The sequence below is a fragment of the Peromyscus maniculatus genome, chromosome 1, assembly GCF_049852395.1.
Source record: "Peromyscus maniculatus bairdii isolate BWxNUB_F1_BW_parent chromosome 1, HU_Pman_BW_mat_3.1, whole genome shotgun sequence".
NCBI classification, from domain to species: Eukaryota; Metazoa; Chordata; class Mammalia; order Rodentia; family Cricetidae; genus Peromyscus; species Peromyscus maniculatus.
Window position 1 is genome coordinate 32645976 of NC_134852.1, and position 21369 is coordinate 32667344.

The window sequence follows — 21369 nt, forward strand, 5'->3', positions numbered from 1 at the left end:
TGGAGTTACAGGCAGTTTTAAGAAGTCAGAAATGGGTGCTTGGAGCCAAGCCCAGGTCCTCACATCTCTGCAGCCCGGTGTTTTCAAGGCACAGTAGTTCATAGCCATCCTGCTTTCAGGCACACAGCTGGGCTGTGACGCTGGGCTGGCGGCTTGCGTGCCTGCGACAGAATTCCAGAGCAATGCTGGGTGCTCAACAAGCCCTTGATAGCCACTGAGGAAGGTCACAGAAGTGAGATGGACGTAGGAGAGACACAGGGGTGAGTATAATGTGTGCACTGGAAGGCTTCGGAGACCTCACTCCCAGCTCTCCCGATGCCCAGCTATGTCCCCCGGCCGGGGCTCCCAGAAGTGTCACCGTCACCCCAGAGAAGCTCCAAGCCAGCCCATGAGCAGTCTCTCACCCTCTAGGCATCTTTTTACCCATTTGATCAACACTGGGCCTCCCCAACCAAGCCACCGGGGCTCCTGTATAACCAAATCTGCACATAGTCCATTAAAAAGCCAACCACGGGGCTGGGGCTAGCTCAACCCATAGCATGCTTGCCTAGCACTGTATGCACCAGGCATGGTAGCATGTGAATAATCCCAGCACTTGGGAGGTGGAGGCAGGAAGATCAGTTCAAGGCCAGACTTGGCTACATAGGGAGTTTGAGGCCAACGTGGGCTACCTGAAACGCTGTCTCTGAAACACAAACAGTTACTCACTCATGTTCTTCAGGATAGAAATCAAAGCCTCCCGCAGCCCCAGCCTCCCTCACCAAAGCTCTCCAGGTCGCTCACCGGCTGCGGCTATATTGCCTCCTCACTGTTCTTCATGCCTCCTGGCACTGCTGCTCAGGATGTCCTCTTTAAAGGACTGGCAGCTGCTCCATCATTGTTCAGGTTCTTACCCTCTCTGGGAGGCCTTTTCTGGCCAACGGGGTCTCACTATGTAGCTCTGGCTAACCTTGAAGTGGCTATGTAGATGCAGACCAGGCTGGCCTTGAACTCACAAACACCTGCCAACCTCTGCCTCTCTAGTGCTGGGACTAACGGTGTGCACCACCACACTTGGCAACATTTATTTTTATTTTATGAGACAGGGTTTCTCTGTGTTGCCCTGGCTGTCCTGGAACTCATTCTGTAGCCCAGGCTGGCCTCAAACTCAGAGATCTGCCTGCCTCTGCCTCCTGAGTGTTGCAATTAAAGGCGTATGCCACCACCCAGCTAATTTTTATTATTATTATTATTATTATTTTTTTTTTTTTTTTTTTTTTTTTTGGTTTTTTCGAGACAGGGTTTCTCTGTGTAGCTTTGCGCCTTTCCTGGAACTCACTTGGTAGCCCAGGCTGGCCTCGAACTCACAGAGATCCTCCTGGCTCTGCCTCCCAAGTGCTGGGATTAAAGGCGTGCGCCACCACCGCCCGGCTTTTATTATTATTTTTAATTACATGTAGGTGTGTGTATGCGCACATGAGTGCAAACGCCTGAGAAGACCAGACATGTTGGATGCCCTGCAGCTGGAGTCACAGACAGGTGTGAGCTGCCATGTGGGTGCTGGGAACTGAATCACTGAGCCACCTCTCCAGGCCCAGTTTCTCAGGAAACTCCCTCCTTACCTATGAATACCAGGAAAGCATTTGCCAAGTAGCAACTGTAACAGCTTTATTTCCCAAGACAAAGGCTCTCCCTGGGCTTGGGGCCTGAGGTGGAGGAGGCTCCAAGCTGAGCGGCAAGGCCAGGCAGGACAACAGACAGAAGAAGATGGGGTGGCCGGTGAGGCAGGCAGGTCCTGAGACTTTACACTGGCTCCATCTGCAGTTCCTCTCCGTCCGTCGGCTCTATCTGGTGGAAGGCAGCATGGGAGCCGATGACCACCAGTGTGGCTCCTGTAGGACCATGGGTAGTTCAGGGTGTGTTCTCTCACCTGGCCCCCCACCTCACTCTACCCAGACCCTTTACTCACCCAGGACCCAGAAGACAGCGGAGCCAGCACCTGCCAGCCAGAAGAAGGGGAACGAGACGCTGCCAGCCAGGGCGTACTGATGTGCTGGGCTCACCTCCCGGCCTGGGGACAGATGGCATTAGGCAGCTGTTTCTATCTGACCCTTTTCCAGAGGAAACCAGAACCACCCTCCATCAGTCTAGTGTCTCAAGCTCTGGAACCTTCTATGTAATAATGCAGACTCCTGCCGGGCGGTGGTGGCACACGCCTTTAATACCAGCACTCAGGAGGCAGAGGCAGGCGGATCTCTGTGAGTTCGAGGCCAGCCTGATCTACAGAGTGAGATCCAGGAAAGGCACCAAAGCTACACAGAGAGACCCTATCTCGAGGGGGAAAATACAGACTCCTCACATCAGGGCCTCCCATCCCTGGCCCTACCCTGCTTCCTCAGCGCCAGCTCTGCTCTCTAGTGCCACTTCCCTTAGGAGCTCCCAGACCACTTCTCTTCAGACTAGGCTAGTCTCATGTTCCAGCCTGGTTACCAGGATCTCAGGCTGGTGGCCCCATAGCCAGGTCTGACCTAAGGATTTTTGTCCTTTTTTTTTTTTTTTAATTTTTAAAGATTTTTTTTTTTTTTTTTTTTTTTTTTTTGGTTTTTTGAGACAGGGTTTCTCTGTGTAACTTTGCGCCTTTCCTGGGACTCACTTGGTAGCCCAGGCTGGCCTCGAACTCACAGAGATCCGCCTGCCTCTGCCTCCCGAGTGCTGGGATTAAAGGCGTGCGCCACCACTGCCCGGCTAATTTTTAAAGATTTTATTTATTATGTTGAGTTATGTGCATGCGCCCTGTCTGGGCATATGTGCACAAGAGTTCAGGTGCCTGAAGAGGCCAAAAGTTGGAGTGACAGGTGGCTATGAGAAACCCACCTGACTCGGGGACTCGGGTGCTGGGAACCAAACCTAGGTCCTTTGCAAGAACAGAAATCAATTTTAACCACTGAGCCATCTCTCCAGACCCTTATTTTGATTTTTTAAAAAAAGACTCTGAAGTCCAGGCTTGTTTTGAACTTGCAGCAATCCTCCTGCTTCGGCCTCCCAAATGCCAGTACTTCTGGTTTTGAGGATGTGTTCTTTGATGTGTTTCACAAGAATCTGGTTTGTGCAGGTCGGAGAGATGACCCAGCAGTTAAGAGCACCTGCTGCTCCTCCAGAGGACCTGCCTTCTGAGTGCTTAACAAATTTTGTAAGGCTAGGACATGGTGGCACACTCCTTTAATCCCAACACTCAGGAGGCAGAAGCAGGAGGAATCTGTGAGTTGGAGGCCAGCCTGGGCTACATGGTGAGCTCCTGGCAGGCCAAGGCTACATAATGAGACCCTTCCTTCCTTCCTTCCTTCCTTCCTTCCTTCCTTCCTTCCTTCCTTCCTTCCTTCCTTCCTTCCTTCCTTCCTTCCCTCCCTCCCTCCCTCCCTCCCTCCCTCCCTCCCTCCCTCCCTCCCTCCCTCCCTCTCCCCCTCCCTTCCTTCCCTCCCTCCCTCCCTTCCTTCCCTCCCTCCCTCCCTTCCTTCCCTCCCTCCTTCCTTCCGTCCTTCCATTCTCTCTCTCTGTCTCTCTGTCTCTCTCTCTCTGTCTCTCTCTCTCTCCAAATTCTCTTGTGCTTCAGGTGCTCCTCTGCCCCAGTCCATCTCTGTCTTGTACCTAACTTGCTGGGCCCAGACTTTGTCTCAGTAGCCTTGGCAAACCTGGGATTTCCCCTCAGTGGGTTTTTCCTGTCACTTTTATTCCCAGTGGTACCTGGTACCAGTCTGGGGCCACGGGGCGTACAGGTCTTAGTTTCCTCCTCTGAAAATACCCAGTATCTTTCCAGTTCCGCCACTAGGACCAAGGCATGGAAAGGCAGGCAGATCTAGGCCTGCATAAGGTCGCCACCTGGTGTCCAGTGTGGGTACCTGCAGCTGATGCTTTCCGCAGGGGTTTGGGAGGGATTGGGAAGATTGAATCATTTTACGGGAGACAGAGGAGTCAGGGGTTCCAGGGGTCTCTCTGGGTTTGGGGAGCTGAGGCTGGAGGGGAGCACCTGGCATGTCTGAGCCCTTAAGGACTAAGTTTAGACTCTAGTGTACACCTCGGTGGGGCCGACTCGAGTCCCAAATATTCGTAGGTTTGCATTCTATGAGACTATGATCAGAGAGGCCCGGGGATCCATTCGGGCAGGGAATTTCTCACCAAAGAGCACAAGCTTCGACTGCAACGTGCGCAGATAGAGAATGTAACAGGCGCCAAAGAAGACAGCCAGAGCCACCAGCAGCATAGGGGATGTCACCCTGGAAGAGCGTGGGAGACAAGACTCAGGCATCTGACGATGTGTCAGCCAGGCCCCTCTAGCCTTGGACGTCACATGTGGTCATACTGCATCCAGGTCGGGTGGATTCAGGAATACAGACCAAACCTGGTCCTTTGGTGACAAGGGGTGGCACAGCTAACTCGTGGGGGCGGGGCCTGGAAACAGGGGGCCGGGGAGCAGAGGCACTCACACGCAGTAAAGGATGAGGCCCAGAAACACGAACACGTAGTTGCTCTGGTAATATTCCACGTTGCGTACCAGGCGCTGGCAAAGCTCGCCCAGGTTTCGGGGTCGCGAGAAACGCTGCTGGTCCACGAAGGTGCCCCAAGGCCTGATGGTCGCACGGCGCCGCTCCAGCCACTCTCGGCCAGCGCCGGAGGGAATCAGCTTGGGCAGCAGGGTCCTGAAGGGCGGGGCAGATCAGTTGCAAGCAGGAACAGGGGCCCGGACCCCAGATCCCAGCACACATGGTCCTAAGGATGACCTTGAACTCCTAGGGGGAAAGGTCCTGGGAGAGAGCTAACACTCCCGAGTCCCTCCCAGGGGTGAGGGGCTGAGGAGACATCTCTGAAAAGGAGAGCTCGATGCCTGGGGGCCGGGACTCCTGCATCTCGGGTATGGGGGTTACACCCTGCTCGCTCACGTGGCGCTCAGCCCTTCCACCTCCGCATCCTTCTGCTGGTCCTTCTGGGACGCCATGTCTGCACTGTAGTTCGGAGAACCGCTATAAACAGCCCCGAGCCCCGCAGCACCCAGCCGGCCCCACCCGAGGCCGTACTCTCTGGACGTGGCGCCGCTTGGAGCCCTAGGGGGCGGTAGTTGTGCCTCCGAGCATTGTGGGAGTTGTAGTTCACGCGGCGGCAAGAGGGCGGCCTGGCTCTCAAGACACCTTGGGAGATGTAGGCTAAGATCGCGGCTGGAGCCTCGGGGCATTGTGGGAACTGTAGTTTCAGAACATGCAGCGTGGAGTCCGGAAGGGGGGCTGTCAGGATGGAGGATTTTATGGAGTTCTAAAAGCAGAAGCAGGCGTTCTGCATGATTTCGTGGACCATGCAGAGCTGTCATCCTGACTCCAGAGGGCTTAATAAAACATTGGCCACAGATTCAGATATTCTGATTCTGATTGAGCAAGTCTGGGATGGAATTCATTTACTTTTTCTTCCCTTAAAATATTATATAAATATATATTTTATATATATATGTTTGTGTGTATCCATCTCTCTCTATATATATATACACACATATATATACATATATACATACACACACACACACACTCATGTGTACTTACCCACACACAGATACACATAACTTAAAAATCTTTTTTTTTAAATGTATTTATGTATGTGTGCCAATGAGTGACAGTGCCTTGGGAGGCCCAGAAGAGGGTATTACATCCCCTGGAACTGAAGTCACAATTACAGGCTGTTCAAAACGTGTGCTGGGAACTGAACTCTAGTCTTCTGGAAGAGCAGCAGGCACACTCTTAACTACTGAGCCATCTCTCCGAACGCTCGTTTTTATTTGCATTAAAAATTTTGTTTTATGGAGCTCCGAGAGTCTAATTAGCGAGAAAGAGGAGGTTTTATATGAGCAAGAATTGTTGAAACCAAGGTTGGATAAAGCACAGGGACAAATAGCCAAACGAATGGAAACACATGAACTATGAACCAATGGCTGAGGGGCTCCCAGCTGGATTGGGCCCTCTGAATGGGTGAGACAGTCATTTGGCTTGATTTGTTTGGGAGGCATCTAGGCAGTGGGACTGAGTCCTGTGCTCGTTGCATGAGTTGGCTGTTTGAAACCTGGGGCTTATGCAGGGACACTTGGCTCGGCCTGGGAGGAGGGGACTGGACCTGCCAGGACTGAGCCTACCAGGTTGATCTCAGTCCTCGGGGGAGGCTTTGCCCTGGAGGAGGTGGGAATGGGGGGTGGGCTGGGGGGAAGGGGAGAGGGGTGGGAGGGGGAAAACAAGGGAATCCGTGGCTGATATGTAGAACTGAATTGTATTGTAAAATAAAATAAAGAAATTTATTTATTCATTTTTGAGAAAGGGTCCTTCTACATAGCCCTGGCTGTCTTGGAACTCACTCTGTAGACTGGGCTGTCCTCAAACTCACAGAGATTCATCTGCCTCTGCCTCTGGAGTGCTGGAATTAAAAACATGTGACACTACTACCCAGCCCTTTTTTTATGATTTATTTTTATTTTATGTACATTGGTGTTCTGGCTGCATGTATATTTATGTGAGAGTGTCAGATCCCCTGGAACTGGAGTTACAGACAGCTGTGAGCTGCTATGTGGGTGCTGGAAGAGCAGCCAGTGCTCTTAACTTCTGAGCCATCTCTCCAGCCCCTTTATTTTCCATTTTTGATAGGGTTTTGTTATGCCCAGATCATAGGGACCCCCAAAAGACCACCAGGGAGACAGAATCCCACATGTAAAAGCGAAGAGCCTTTATTTCAGGCTCCAGAGCTTGGTCCCTCTGTCTGTCCCATGCAGTGGTGAGAGCCGAGAGCCCTGAGCTCAGGTGGGGCAGAGTTTTTATAATGGCAGAGGTTGGGGTGAGGGGATTTCCAGGGTCCAGGACCCTGATTGGCTGACAATTGTCTAGGGGTATCTGTAAAACAAAAATAGGTGTGTGCTAGACTCAAGGACATCTGGCCACCGTATCTAATGGTTAGAATGTTGGGGATGTCAGGTACTTCCTCATCCCTGGGTGGATCCCTGGGTGGTATCAGCTTAAGGCTTTTCCTGGGTCTGGTTGTTGCCTGCCAGTAAGCCTGTCACAGAGGCTGTGTCTAGGCCCCTAAGCCTGTCATGGCTGCTGTGCGGTCAAGCTATTTTGGGGCCCCTTCACAGGTTTCATGTAGCCCAGGATGGCCTAGAACTTGCTTTGTAGTTCCTTCTGACCTTCCTGCCTCCCCTCCCCTCCTCAGTGTTGGGATTACAGTGTGGGCCACTCAGCAGGAAGCTGTGTTCAGGTGTCCCACCCAGGATCCAGCCTTGCTTCAGAAGGTCTGTGAAGCACTGTGAATGTACACTTAGCCCACACACTAATGAGAGACTGACAGCACAAGGTCAGAGTGCTGGAAATAGTGACAGAACTTGGGAAGAGTGTTGTTATGGGAACCACTCAGTTTCTTTATAAAGACTAATTGAAAGCCTTTCTATTTCTTGACTCTCAAGTGTCTGCTCCTCAGACCACAGCAAAGATGCAGAGCTACCACAGTGGGAGGTGGTGCTTCAGGGGAGGGCGATGGGATCCCAAGGCAAGGATGTTGCAGGAAGTGGCAAGTGGGGAGATATTTTGTTTGTGCTCTAACAAATAAAGCTTGTCTGGAGCTCAGAGGGTGGAGCTAAGTCACTAGTTAACCATAGAGGTCTGGAGGTCTGTACAGACAGGAGACAGGAAGCGATACGGCTGGGCTGAGAGATGTCGCTAGAGTTTTCCTGCCTTGCCCACAGTCAGGACAAATCTCTGTCACCCGCCAGTCCCACAGCTGCTCAGACCCAACCAAGTAAACACAGACACTTATATTGCTTACAAACTGTATGGCCGTGGCAGGCTTCTTGCTAACTGTTCTTATAGCTTAAATTAATCCATTTCCATAAATCTATACCTTGCCACATGGCTCGTGGCTTACCGGCATTTTCACATGCTGCTGGTCATGGCGGTGGCTGGAGCGTCTCTGGTCATTGCGGCGGCTGCAGCCAGTCCTTCTGCCTTCCTGTCCTTTTATTTCTCCTCTCTGTTAGTCCCGCCTATCCTTCCTGCCTAGCCACAGCCAATCAGGTTTTATTTATTAACCAATCAGAACAATTTGACATACAGACCATCCCCCAGCACAGCCAAGTTTGACCATCTCAAACACCTGCACTCAGGCCCATGGTCCTAATCATCCTCTATACGGACCTGCTGGGTAACGCCATGAGGAACCTGAGAATGGGCTCCCACAGGACATACAGAACATCCCACAGCAGAGAGAGGAAGTGATAAGGCGGGACAAAGACAGGACCTCAGCCCTTTTCGGTCTTAGGAGTCAGAGAGGTAAGAGGCGACAGTGGCTTCTTCTCTGGCCTTCCAGCATTTACCCCGGGTTTTTATTAAGACCAATTAGAATTCATGTTGCAGTCAAAAGGGAGGATGCAGGACCCTCAAATAAAGATTTTTAAGATGGGGCTCTGGGCAACGGGGCAGGTGGGAAAAGAGCCTTTCGGGACAGTGGAAGAAAGGACCCTGAGGTGGAGATGCGATGAGGGAGGAGAGTAATTGGGTTCCTGAGAGAGAGGAGGCCTGTGGCAGAGGAAGCGCTGTCCCCTTTTCTAACAGGGCCCCTAACAGGGCCAGTTATTTTTTGTTTGTTTTTTGTTTTTGTTTTCCCCAGGGACCAGTGTGTTAAGGCCTCTGCCCCGTATTACCATCCTATGTTGACTCAGGTCTGGCTTCAACCAGACCCTCAGGAAGTACGTCCAGTCTGGTAGCCAAACAGGATCCTACCCAGCCACAAGCAGGAACTGTTCTTGCTATTTCCAGTCAGACAGACCCCTGACATTACAGCCACAGTTGCTGACCATATGTCACGAGCCAATCAAAAAATGATTCCTGTACCAGTAAGAGTCTATACCCAATCACTTCAAAGTACACTGAACCACAGCTGGAATCCCCCTAGTCCTGCTTAAAAGGAGCCTGCGAGCTTCTCTGGGGGTCACTGCTTTGCCCCTTTGTCAGATGGTTTGACCCCAGCATGCTGGAATTTTTTATTAAATGCTCTTGTTGATTGCATGCACTACTGGTGGTCTTTTATGGGACTTCTCATGGACCCTAAGAGTAGATAGGTTCTGGATTATGGGTAGTTGGAGGTGATGGACGTCTGAGAAGATTGTGGGAGACAGGGCTTGGCTCTGAGCTCTCTCCAGCGGTTTCTTCTTTTGCCTCTTGAGTTCCCACAGCAAGTGGCACTGGGAGGCCAGGAAGATAATAGCACAAACCCGAGACCTGGTTCATAATGCCCGCTGCAGGACTTCATGGAGACTCCCCCACTTTCTATGCTGTGCTGTGCCCACCTGTCTAAGCACATGTACCTCCCTGGCACTAAACAAAGGAAGCAGCAGACTTTGTGGGTGTCCCAAAGAGGTCTTGGTCCGTGTAACCCCTCCCAGGACCATTTTGTCCTGAGCTGACCAGAGGTCATGGTGCATAGGGCTCCAAGGATAACCTTGAACTCTGATCCTCCTGCCTCTGCCTCCCAAGTGCTAGGATTACAGGTGTGTACCACTAGAAAATGGCCAGCTTTTCTTTATTATTATTTTTTTCTTTCTTTACCTCCACCTCACTTTGCAGTCTAGGATAGTATGATCTCAAACTTTTTTGCTGTTTTTATTTTTTGAGACAGTCTGTGAAACAGTCCTGGTTGGCCTTGAACTCACAGAGATCCACCTGCCTCTGCCTCCCAAGTGCTGGGATTAAAGGTGTGCATCATCACCACCCCGGCGACCTTGAACTTTGGATCTTTTTGTATCCAACTCATGAATGCTGTAGGATCACAGACATGTGGCACTACACCTGATTTATGCAGGCTTTGGATCAAACCCAGAGCTCTGGTTGGCAAGTAGTGTACCACCTGAGCCACCCTCAGGTACTTGATTATTTTTAAAGCTTTATGTTATTTATCCGTGTGTGTGTGTGTGTGTGTGTGTGTGTGTGTGTGTGTGTGTGTGTGTGTGTGCAGGCACAATGTCAGAGGACAGCTTTCTGGAGTTGGTTCTCTCCTTCCACTGTGTGTGTTGTTAGGTTGTTAGGCTCTGGTCAAGCATCAGCTGGCTGTCTTGTGTATTGGCATCTGCACACACTCACTCATAGGGCCCGCAGCATCCTTGCCACCTAGATTCCTGCACTGGGAAGCTGAAGGCCTGGTGCCCTCCTTCAACTGGCACTGGTGAGTGAGCTGCTTAACTCCAGGGAAGAAGTTTAACTGCCCAATCAGAATGGCTAAAATTAAAATAATTGCCACTGCCACCTAGTGGCAGGAACATGGAATCGTTGGGGTTTTTCCTACCCTGTGGGATGCAAAATGCCCAATCCATGTTTTGGAGATAGCTTCTGGAAGTTTCCATTACAGCTAAACGGGCCTAAGAAGTAGGTGTGTTGGGACATGCCTGTTAACCTAACATTTGGGAAGCCAAGGTACAAGGATCACTGTAAATATGAGGCCAGTCTGATCTACATAGCAAGACTCTATTAAAATAATAAAAATTAAATCCCTAAAAAACCATGCATGCCTTTAATCCCAGAACTTGGGAGGCAGAGGTAGGTGGATCTCTGTGAGCTCAAGGCCAGAGTGAGTTCCAGGACAGCCAGGTCTACACAGAGAAACCTTGTCTTGAAAAAATAAGTAACAACAAAAAACCCAAAAGCAAAAAAGAGGCCAGTCTGAGCTATATATCAGCACCTTGCCTCAAATAAATAAAATAAATAATAAAAGATGACTGGCTATTTCTTCCTATTGCCAGCAGCCCCAACATGGACACGATTCAAATGTGGACCAACAGGGACCTGAATAAGAAATATGTGTTAGAGTCATACCATGAACAGAGCGGTGATGATGCGCATGACATCATGGAGATGCTCATAGATGTATCAAAATCATAAGCATGGAAAGATGCTGTAAGATTTCATTTGTATGAAGTTCAAGAACAGACACACCTGCCTGGAATCCCTCAGTAAGGGGCTGGGGTGTGGCTCAGTGGCAGAGCCCCTGCCTAGAATCCTCCAGTTAGGGGCTGGGGTGTGGCTCAGTGGTAGATCCCCTGCCTAGAATCCCCCAGTGAGGGGCTGGGGTGTGGCTCAGTGGTAGAGTCCCTGCTTTATATGTGCAAGGACCTGCTTCAGTATGGCAAAAAAAGAAAGAGAAAACAGACAAGTTAGCATGACATTGTCATTGGAGAGGAGCCAGCGGGTATAGGCAAGGGGAAGTTTCTTAGGTGGATAGAAAGGTTCTGTCCCTTTGCCTGGGCGGCGATTACACAGATACTTTATTTTGGTGTCGAATTATGGATTGTATTTATTTACTTACATTAGGGATGGAACCCTGAATTTTTCACAAGTTAGGCAAGGGCATGTGCATGTATGGTACTAGTGTCTGTTTTTGTGTGTGCACATGTATGTGAGTATATGTGCATATGTGTTCACGTTGTGTGTGGTGGCCATAAGTTGATGTTGGGTGTTAGTGCATCATTCATTTATTTATTTGTTTATTTATTCCTGAGACAGGGTTTCTCTGTGTAGCCCTTGCTGCTCTGGAACTCACTCTGTAGACCAGGCTGGCCTCGAACTCACAGAGATCCCCCTGCATCTGCCTCCTGAGTGCTGGGATTAAAGGTGTGCATCACCGTGCCTGGCTGCATATTGTTTTTTTTTTTTTTTTAAAGATTTATTTATTTATTATATATACAGTGTTCTGCCTGCATGTGTCCTTGCAAGCCAGAAGAGGGCACCAGTGAGCAGCAACAGTCACCCATCTCTGTCTATCCAGTGCTTGGACTGCAGATGCACACCACCACACACATTTTTTAATAGTTTTTTTTTTTCAATTCTAATTAAAAATATTTTGAGATACAATCTCACTATGTAGCCTTAGCTAGCCTAACACCTGCTGTGTCTATAAGGCTGAATTCAACCAAACTCACAGAGGTTCATCTGCTTCTGCTAAAATGAAAGGAGTGGGCCACCATGCCTGGTTTAATTTCAATTTTATTTTATGTGTATGTATATCTTGTTTGCATGCATGTCTCTGCACCACTTGCATGCCTGGAGCCAGTGGAGGCCACAAGAGGGCATCAGATCCCCTAGAACTAACTGGAGTTGCAGATACTTTGTGAGCCACTATGTGGGTGCTGAGACTCGAACCCGGGTCCTGTGCAAGAGCAGCAAGTGTTCTGAAGCACTGGTCTCTCCAGCCCCAAAGTTTCTTGTTGTTTTTGTGCACTCGAGGGTGTGAATGTGTGAAAGTTGACCTCAGTGAAAGAGGAAATGAGCATGATAACTTAGAGCTTGGATGGCCTCGGTCCAAAGCCCTTTGTCCGCTTCTCCGTAGCTCTGTGCCCATCAGCAAGTCACTTCCCCCCTGTGCCTCACACTGATGAGTATTCTTTGTTTGTTTTCTCAAGACAGAGTCTCTCTGTGTAGCCCTGGCCATCCTGGAACTCACTCTGTAGACCAGGCTGGCCTCGAACTCACAGAGATCCCCCTGCATCTGCCTCCTGAGTGCTGGGATTAATGGTGTTCACCACCACCGCCCAGCTTCACACTGATGAATACTAGGACACTGTTTAGAAGGGGCATCAGCACTTATCACCACCATCAGGCCCTGACCTCCCTTTCGGAAGGAGAAGACCCTTTCTACCTACCATTCAAGTCCCATGCTCCTCCACTCCCTGTCCGTCAGCCCATTGGGTTGAAAATTCTAACTCCCTAGAATCCAAAAGCAGGATTCTGCACCACCCAAGATTCTGTGGCACCCCTTACCGGCTAAACTCATGAGGTGGCTCGTGTGAGTCACCCAACACTGGGCACTGGCAGAGGGCGCCCCGTCTGTCCCTGGCTCTGGCTAGCAGGCACAACACGCACACAGCTTCTCTCTCCCCACTGATATATTTGATCATTGTTCAGAATTAGAACCGGAAATGGCATCCGCCAGAGGACGGGGCTGAGGGGAGTAAAAAAGAGCCCAAGGAGGGGGTGAGGGACAGGGTCACCAGGGAGAGAGGGGGAGGCGCAGAAAAGGGAGGGGGAAGAAAGGCAGGGGCTGTGGGGGGAGAGAAGCCAGCCAGAGGGAGAGGAGAGGGAAAAGTGGGAGGTAACCAAGGTGTGGGAGGCGAGGCTGGGCCACAGGGAGAGAGGGGGGCCACGGGGAGAGAAGGCCCCTCCCCCCAGAGTACAAAACAGGGGGGTCGGAGAGGGCTGTCCTGGGCTGGGGGCAGGGAAGACGCGGGCGACGATGTGGTGGGCTGAGGTCAATAGTAGGTCTCTTTCTCCACCCAACCTGGAATGATAGAAGGGAGAGACAAAGTGAGAACGGAAGACAGACCAGAGAGCCATACACGTGAGGGGTAGGGGCTTAGGAAGAAACAGGGGCATGGGAAACAAGGCGTGGTGCCAGGCCCGCCATCCCAGCCCTGAGGGACACGAGTTCAAGGGCCGCCTGAGCTACACAGACCCTGTCTCAAGGCACACAGTCTCACTTGGAAAGAGAGACGGGAGGGGGAGGGGCAAAATGGGAAGAGGAGGGGAGAGGAAAGGAGAGGGGACACATCCCGAGAGCCACTGGTGGAAGAGCCTCCCTCTGCTTCTCCTCCCAACCTTCTGTGCCCCGGCCCGGCCCCGCAGCCCTCACCCCCGGGGTTCCTGCGCAGGATGAGTTTGCGAATCTCATCGTAGACAAAGATGAGGAAACTGTAGGGGAAGGCACAGAACCACCAGCTAGGCCTGCAGAGAGGAAAAGAGGAGAGGGGACGTGAGGGGTGTCCCCAGATGTGGAGGGACCAGATGGCCAGTCTTCCAGGCCTGGATCCTGCACAGGGCCTGGGGATCTGCAGAGTGTCCCCCTGAGAGGTGGGGAGGCTTGGTGGCATCAGAATAGGGTTGGCAACGGGGGATCGAACTGGGACATCCACAGAAACACCAGGGCCAGTGGGTTAAAAATCGGAGGCTGAGGTCCCGGCTGTAGAAGGCGTGGGAGTGCGGAGTTCCTGGGCGGCCTGGGCACTCACTTGAGAGGGTACATGCGAAGGGCCACGTCCATGCCTGGGCAGTAGGACAGGAAGGCAGCAAGGGCCGTCTCCTCGAACAAGCCGAAGATCAAGATCTTATTCCTGGAGGCACAGACAAGACAGGGCTAGACCTGGAGCCCACCCCCACGCCAGGCCCCCCCACCCCACAGACACCCAGACATGAGTGGAGGAGCAAACGGAGCAAGACTCTGAGTCACCAGCCCGCCACGATGCGCACAGGGGGAAAAGCGAAGGCCGTGGGGCAGAGGACGGGACCCAGGCAGAGAAGCAAATGTGGAGAGAGCCAGCTGGAGACTCAGAGCCACAGAGACAATGAGAGATGTGAGGGCTGGTGGCAGAGGAAGCAGCCAGGCGTGGTGGCACAGGCATGTGACCCCAGCACTTGGGAGACTGAGGCAGCACGATTGCCGTGAGTTCGAATCTAGCTTGGGCTAAATACCAAGGCACTGTCTCAAGCAGGGGAAAAAAAAGATGAAAGGGGGAAGGAGGGAGACGGGGAGAAGGGAAGGAAGAGAAAGAGAGAAGCAGGCACAGCTTTATAGAAGCAATGGTTATACATGAAAGCGAGATCTGGAGGCCCAGAGCACGCCACCTCCACCCACAAGGGAGAGAGACCAGCTTCGAATCTAAAACACATGCCCCTCAAGAGCAAAGCAACCCTGAGGCAGAACAACCGAAGCTCAGGGGGAGTGGGGGGAGACACAGGCAGACCGGGGTGGGGTGCAGCCGCAGGCCCTCACTTCATGCCCTGCTGGAAGACGGAGTTCCTCCTGGTCTTGCAGATGATCAGGTCAGCCCACTGGACCACCACGATGCTCACGAAGAAGGCCGTGTGGCAGGTGAACTCTACCACCTTCCTCTGTTCGTATGTCTGCGGAAGGGAGATGTACAGGGGTGGGGTGGGGTGGGGTGGTATCCTGTGACCCATTCCCAGAGTCCTTCACTGCCCCGCCCCCCTGCACGGGGGCTTCCAGGACTTCAAATGGGCCTTCCTTCTTGAGCTTCTTGGGCTCCTCTTGGGAGCAAAGGAAGACGCAGGTGTTTTCAGAACGAAGTATCAGGGGGCCTTAATTGTTTGCTAGGAAGGAAACAGCACCCTGTGGGTGTCCATTAGTGACAAACAGGAGCCAGGCTTTGACAGGATGGACGGAGACGTGAGGAAAACCCACGCTCGGCTTTGTAGAGAGTTCAGGGAGAGTGGTTGGATGTGGCCCTCAGGACAGAGAGGCCAGCAGGGGACTTGAACTAGCTGTTGTTCTGGTCCCCAGGCACACGCGTGGCCCCACTCACCCACTGCTGCCCATAACTGTCTTCCAGGTCGTTGACGGTGCGGTCATCCCAGTTCAGCCGGATGCCCACCAGGTTACCAGGCAAGAAGCCATTTTCCGCCAGGATGACAAAGTAGGAGAAGAAGCCACCGAGGGCCTGGATCATCCCTGGGGGAGAAGGGAGCCGAGGGGAGCGTGAGGAGAGAGCCGGCAGCATGTTCGGCGCTCTCCAGTGATTTTGAGACCATTACAGTCGTCTACGGGCCACTCAGTCTTCTTGCCTAAGCCATGGCATCTCCAGGCCCTGGTGGTGGGGTCCGAGATGGTCACTTGGTCAGGGACTTGGGGAGGGAGCTATCCAGATGGATGACCCTCCCCCCCCCAAGGCCCATTGCTACCGGACCCAGGCTGCCCAAATATTCTAAATATCCTGGAGGAGCCAGGCTTGTTACCACAGGTCTGTGACCCCAGCTATTCAGGAAACTAAAACATGAACTCAGAGCCTGGCTGGGTTACAGGATGAATTCAAGGCCAACCTGGCCAACTTAGTGAGACCTTGCCTCAAAGTAAAAAGTAAGAGGGCTGGGGACGTAACTGCGGCAGAGTGCTTGCCTAGAATCTGCCAGTGAGTGAAGGGCTAGTGGTGTGGTTCTGTGGTAAATTACTTGCTTAGCATGCAAGAAGCCCTAGGTTTAATACTAATAAAAATAACCAGGCGTGGTGGGGTGTGCCCCTAAACCCAGACCTTGAGAGACAGAAGCAGGTGGATCTCTGTGAGTTCAAGGTCAGTCTGGTCTACATAATGAGAACCTTGCATCAAAAATAAACAACCACACTGGGTTGCGGTGGCAGTGCATGCCTTTAATCCCAGCACTAGGGAGGCAAAGCCAGGTGAGTTCGAGGCCAGCCTGGTCTACAGAGCAAGATCCAGGACAGGCACCAAAACTACACAGAGAAACCCTATCTCAAAACAAAACAAAACAACAACAACAAAAATTAAATAAGTAAATAAACATAAACAACAATAATGATGATGCTAATGTCTGGATACGCCTGGAATCCCATGAGCACTCAGGATGGAATGGATCTGTCCCCGTTCCAGACAGCCAGAGCTACAGTGAGACCCTGCCTCAAACAAAACAACAGAGAACATGACGAGGAAAGGGGCTGGGGGTGCGGCACACATGGCCGAGTGCCTGCTTGCCTAGCATGCAATGAAGCAATGAGTTTAATCCACAGCCAGTAATAAACTGGGTGTGGTAGCACATGCCTGTAATCCCAGTGCTTGGGAGGTGGAGGCAGGAGGATCAGAAGTTCAGGGCTGTTCTTGCCTACATAGTGAGTTGGAAGCTAGCCTGGGTTGCTTGAGATACTTAAAAAAACAAACAACAAACCACACACACACACACTCACACACACTCACACACACACACACACACACACACACACACACACACACACTCACACACACTCACACATAAAACCACCTAAGAGGAATCCAAACATGGGTTGCTTCAGCCCCATGGGCTTTGTTTTCCTGGACACACCCTCTAGGGCTCCGCGGTGTGGCCCCCAGAAGTAGAGGCTCTTGCCTCACACTTTGAGCCCTCAGACCGGGACACTCCCACTCTGCTGGGCTAGCACACGGTTCTGAGACCCAGCAGTCCTCACCAATCTGCCCGTAGGCCATGCTGATGAGCCTTTCATTGACCAGTTTGTCTGTGCGTGGGTTCCTGGGCTGTCTCTTCATGATGTCACTCTCGGCAGCCTCGTAGGCCAAGGAGATGGCAGGGACCTGAATGGAAGAGAGACCAGGCTGTGTGAGTGGAGAGAGAGCAAGAGAGCGCATGCTTGGGAGGGTGGCCCCACCCCTGTTCTAGGTGGTAGCCCAACTTACCATGTCGGTGCCCAGGTCAATACAGAGGATGGTGATGGTGCCAAGGGGCAGTGGGATGTTGGCCATGATGAAGAGCAGGAAGGGTGTGATCTCTGGGATGTTGCTGGTCAAAGTGTAGGCAATGGATTTCTTCAGGTTGTCAAAGATCAGGCGGCCTGTAGAGGGAGGAGCAGGCTTAGAACTTGGAGTCCACTGGAGCCCCATGTCATTGCTTTTTTTTTTTTTTTTCTTTTTTCTTTTTGTGAGGTACTGGAGATTGAACCTAGGCCAGACAAGATTACCATTGAGCCACACCCTGGTCCCTCACTGGGGGACTCTAGGCAGGGGCTCTACCACTGAGCCACATCCCCAGCCCCTCACTGGGGGATTCTAGGCAGGGCCTCTACCACTGAGTCACACCCCAGCCCCTCACTGGGGGATTCTAGGCAGGGGCTCTACCACTGAGCCACACCCCAGCCCCTCACTGGGGGATTCTAGGCAGGGGCTCTACCACTGAACCACACCCCAGCCCCTCACTGGGGGATTCTAGGCAGGGGCTCTACCACTGAGCCACACCCCAGCCCCTCACTGGGGGATTCTAGGCAGGGGCTCTACCACTGAACCACACCCCAGCCCCTCACTGGGGGATTCTAGGCAGGGGCTCTACCACTGAGTCACAGCCCAGCCCCTCACTGGGGGATTCTAGGCAGGGGCTCTACCACTGAGCCACACCCCAGCCCCTCACTGGGGGATTCTAGGCAGGGGCTCTACCTCTGAGCCACACCCCAGCCCCTCACTGGGGGATTCTAGACAGGGGCTCTACCACTGAGCCACACCCCGGCCCCTCACTGGGGGATTCTAGGCAGGGGCTCTACCACTGAGCCACACCCCGGCCCCTCACTGGGGGATTCTAGACAGGGGCTCTACCACTGAGCCACACCCCAGCCCCTCACTGGGGGATTCTAGGCAAGGGCTCTACCCCTTGCATCCTATCTACCTCACCCTCATCCACTCACATTTGCATAGACCCTTCTGATCATGAACCACTTGGAAAGCCTGTTTGGTAGCTTCCATCAAGGTTAAAACATCCTTTACCCTCATGAACCCACTAACTATATTTCCAGGTTTATATCCAAGAGAAATGATTGGTTATGTCCACCAGAAACCAAGTTCACAAATGTTTACCATAGCAATATTCATAATAGCCTCAAATCAGAGCCAAGCTGAAAATGCACGGCAGGTGAGTAGTGGCTACATTATGCAGCATCACAGGAAAGGAAAGGGGGAGCCGCGAACTCATGAGCTCACAGGAGAATCTGAGGTATTAAACTGGGTGATAAAGGTCAGGCACAGGGGTGGGGCTGTAGCTCAGCTGGTAGAGTGCTTGCCTAGTATTCATGAGGCCCTGGGTTCAAACCCTTGCACCACATTAAAAACAAAAATAAAACAAAACAAAAAAAACAGTGTGGATGCTGGGCCTGCTGTCACAGGCCTTTAATCCCAGGGCCACATAATGAGACCTGCCTCAAAATAAAATAAAAAAAAAAAAAACCCAAAAACTCAAGGAAAATAATATTCAGATACAAAAATTGTCATATTTCATGATCCCATTTAGATGACAAGAAGTCAGGACAGTGAACAGCGAGCTGTGAGGGTGTCAGGCCAGGAAGGGATTTTAGTGGCGAGCCGGGTGTCTGTCTCTGTCTGTCTGTCTGCTTCTTATTTCTGCAGTGTTATGAGTCACACCCAGGACCTTACATATGCTAGACAAGCCCTCTACGTGTTATTCCTATTGACTAGATTCTGGAGAGGGTTCAGGTGTCCGTATATGCAAACATCTATCAAGTTAGCTCGTGATGCGTCTGCTGCGTCTCAAAAAATGCAGCCTCAAAAAATGCAGCCAGTACAGTGCACACCAAGTCAAACCTAAGGATGAACACGGCCAGCCCCACCCATTGTCTTCCACAGGTGTGGAGCCATAGGGAAGTCATTAAAACAGCTTGATCTGCCTCTGGGACTCTCGGCAGTGGGACCAGGGCCTGTCCCCAACGCCTCGCTTGGCTCTTGGGACCCTGTTCCTCACACTAGGTTGCCTTGCCCAGGGAAGGAGCTTAGTCCTTCGGAAACTTGATATGCCATGCTTTGTGATATCCATGGGAGGCCTGCCTGGCTGAAGAGAAACAGAGGAGTGGGAGGGGGAGGCAGATGGGAGGAAATGGGAGGAGAGGAGGGAGGGGAAACTGGTCAGGATGTAAAAGAAATAAATTAATTTAATTAATTAAAAAAGAGAAGAAGCTGAGTGGTGGTGGCGCAAGCCTTTGATCCCAGCACTCAGGAGGCAGAGACAGACAGATCTCTATGAGTTCAAGGCCAGCCTGGTCTACAGAGCTAGTTCCAGGACAGGCTCCAAAGCTACCCAGAGAAACCCTGTCTCAAAAGAACTCCAAAATAATAATAATAATAATAATAATAATAATGATTTTAAAAATTCCAATTTTATTTATATTTTTATAACCCATTTTTAAAAATGTCAGGTGTGGTAGTGTACACTTGTAAATTCAACACTTGGAAAGTAGAGGCAGGAGGATCAGGAGTTCAAGGTTATCCTCAGCTACATAGGAAGGTCAAGTCAGCCTGGGCTACATGAGATACTGTCAAAAAAAAAAAAAAAAAAAAGGCAATAGACTAAAATAGGCATTTCTCCAAAGAGGATACACAAATAGGCCAGGTACAGTGGCACATGCCTGTAATTCTAATAGGAGGTAAAGGGAGGGAGGGTCACAGCAACTGTGAGACCAGCCTGGTCTAGATAGCAAGTTCTAGGCCAGCCAGGACTAACTGTACAGCCAGACTGTTTCAACAGTAAAAATCAAGGCTGGGTGTGGAGGCACACACCTCTAGTCCTGGCACTTGGGAGGCAGAGGCAGCTGGATCTCCAGGAGTCCCAGGCTAGTCAGAGCTACAGAGCTCTGTCTCAAAGGGCAGAAAAAAGAATTCTTAAAAACAAAGACTACACGCCATGTTCGATAGCACAGCATCATTGATAGCTGCTGGGAATACGAATCAAATTAAATTGCAGGGAGACATCACACTACCCCAGACAGGGTGGTTATGATCAAGAGGAAAAGAGCTGGAGAGGAGGCAGGGAAGGAGGGGGAAACTGTGTACCCCGCAGGTCAGGGCCACATTAAGGGCAGCATTGGTGGCACAGCCATGGCCCTAGCTGCCTTCCACAGTGTAAATTAGCACAGCCACCATGGAACACGATATGGCGGATTCCTTTAAAAATGAAAAGCAGGGGCTGGAGAGGTGGCTCAGTGGTCAAGAGTATGGGCTACTCTTCAGAGGACACAGGTTCTGTGCTCAGCACCCACATACTAGCTCACAAGTATCTATAACTCCAGTTCCAGGGGACCTAGTGTCTTCTGGCCTCTGTGGGTACTGCACACACGTGGTGCACAGACAAACATGCAGGGAAAACATCCACTAAATAAAATAATAAATAAAAAAGACTTCAGAAGAATGAAATAGATGGTATTGAAAACCTTTGTGCTGGGCATAGAGGCCCAAGAACCACATGCTCTCTCCCACAGATGGAATCTAAAAGAGTTAATCGTATTCGGGTGTGGCGTTACACACCTGTAATCTCAGGGGGATTGCCACCAGTTCAAGGCTAATCTTGACTCAAAATCCCTCCTCCTAAAAAGGGGTGGGGGTGGAGGCGCTGAAGAGCTGGCTCCTGGTTATGAGTGGATAATGCTCTTGCAGGGGACCCATGCTTTGTTCCCAGCATCCTTGTCCGATGGCTCACAACGGCCTCTAACTCCAGCTCTAGGGGATCCAGCACTCTCCCCGGGCCTCATCAGGCACCTGTACTCATGTGCACATACAGGCACACACACAGTGTTAAAAACAGAGAGCTGGTCTCACAGTTGAGGGTAAGATGGCGGTTATGAAAGTCTGGAAAGGGGGCCGGGGAAAGCGCTAAAGTTATGCCGAGTGCTAAGCTACCATAGAGTAAAGGGCTGTGTCGTGGCTCAGTAGGCAGGGTGTGTGTGCTTCGTATGCACAAGGACCCGAGCTGCATCCTCGACACATGAAAAAGAAAACAGTCCGCAGATGTAGGACACTGGCGTGCTGCTGTGTACCAGGTCGACAGTCAA

The 21369-nt window shown here is 51.5% G+C and overlaps 2 protein-coding genes across 3 annotated transcripts in view; both read right to left on the bottom strand.

Annotated features, from left to right (window-relative positions):
• Positions 1–1621: 1621 nt before the first annotated feature.
• Rabac1 (Rab acceptor 1) lies at positions 1622–5086 on the bottom strand. Its single transcript, XM_006988085.4, has 5 exons — positions 4914–5086; positions 4461–4673; positions 4153–4250; positions 1949–2050; positions 1622–1871 (listed from the first exon to the last, which is right to left on the bottom strand). The coding sequence occupies exons 1-5, from the start codon at positions 4967–4969 to the stop codon at positions 1783–1785; spliced, it is 558 nt and encodes a 185-aa protein (XP_006988147.1). The 5' UTR covers positions 4970–5086; the 3' UTR covers positions 1622–1782.
• Positions 5087–12904: 7818 nt separating this feature from the next.
• Atp1a3 (ATPase Na+/K+ transporting subunit alpha 3) overlaps positions 12905–21369 on the bottom strand; it is a 29321-nt gene continuing 20856 nt past the window's right edge. For both annotated transcript variants that reach the window (XM_006988084.4, XM_016006564.3), the window contains exons 17-23: positions 17228–17382; positions 17002–17125; positions 15353–15498; positions 14803–14933; positions 14042–14143; positions 13666–13757; positions 12905–13314 (exon numbers count right to left, since the gene is read on the bottom strand). In XM_006988084.4, the coding sequence (XP_006988146.1) occupies positions 13286–13314; positions 13666–13757; positions 14042–14143; positions 14803–14933; positions 15353–15498; positions 17002–17125; positions 17228–17382 (779 nt within the window). In that variant the 3' untranslated portion in view covers positions 12905–13285. The remainder of the gene's footprint in view (positions 13315–13665; positions 13758–14041; positions 14144–14802; positions 14934–15352; positions 15499–17001; positions 17126–17227; positions 17383–21369) is intronic.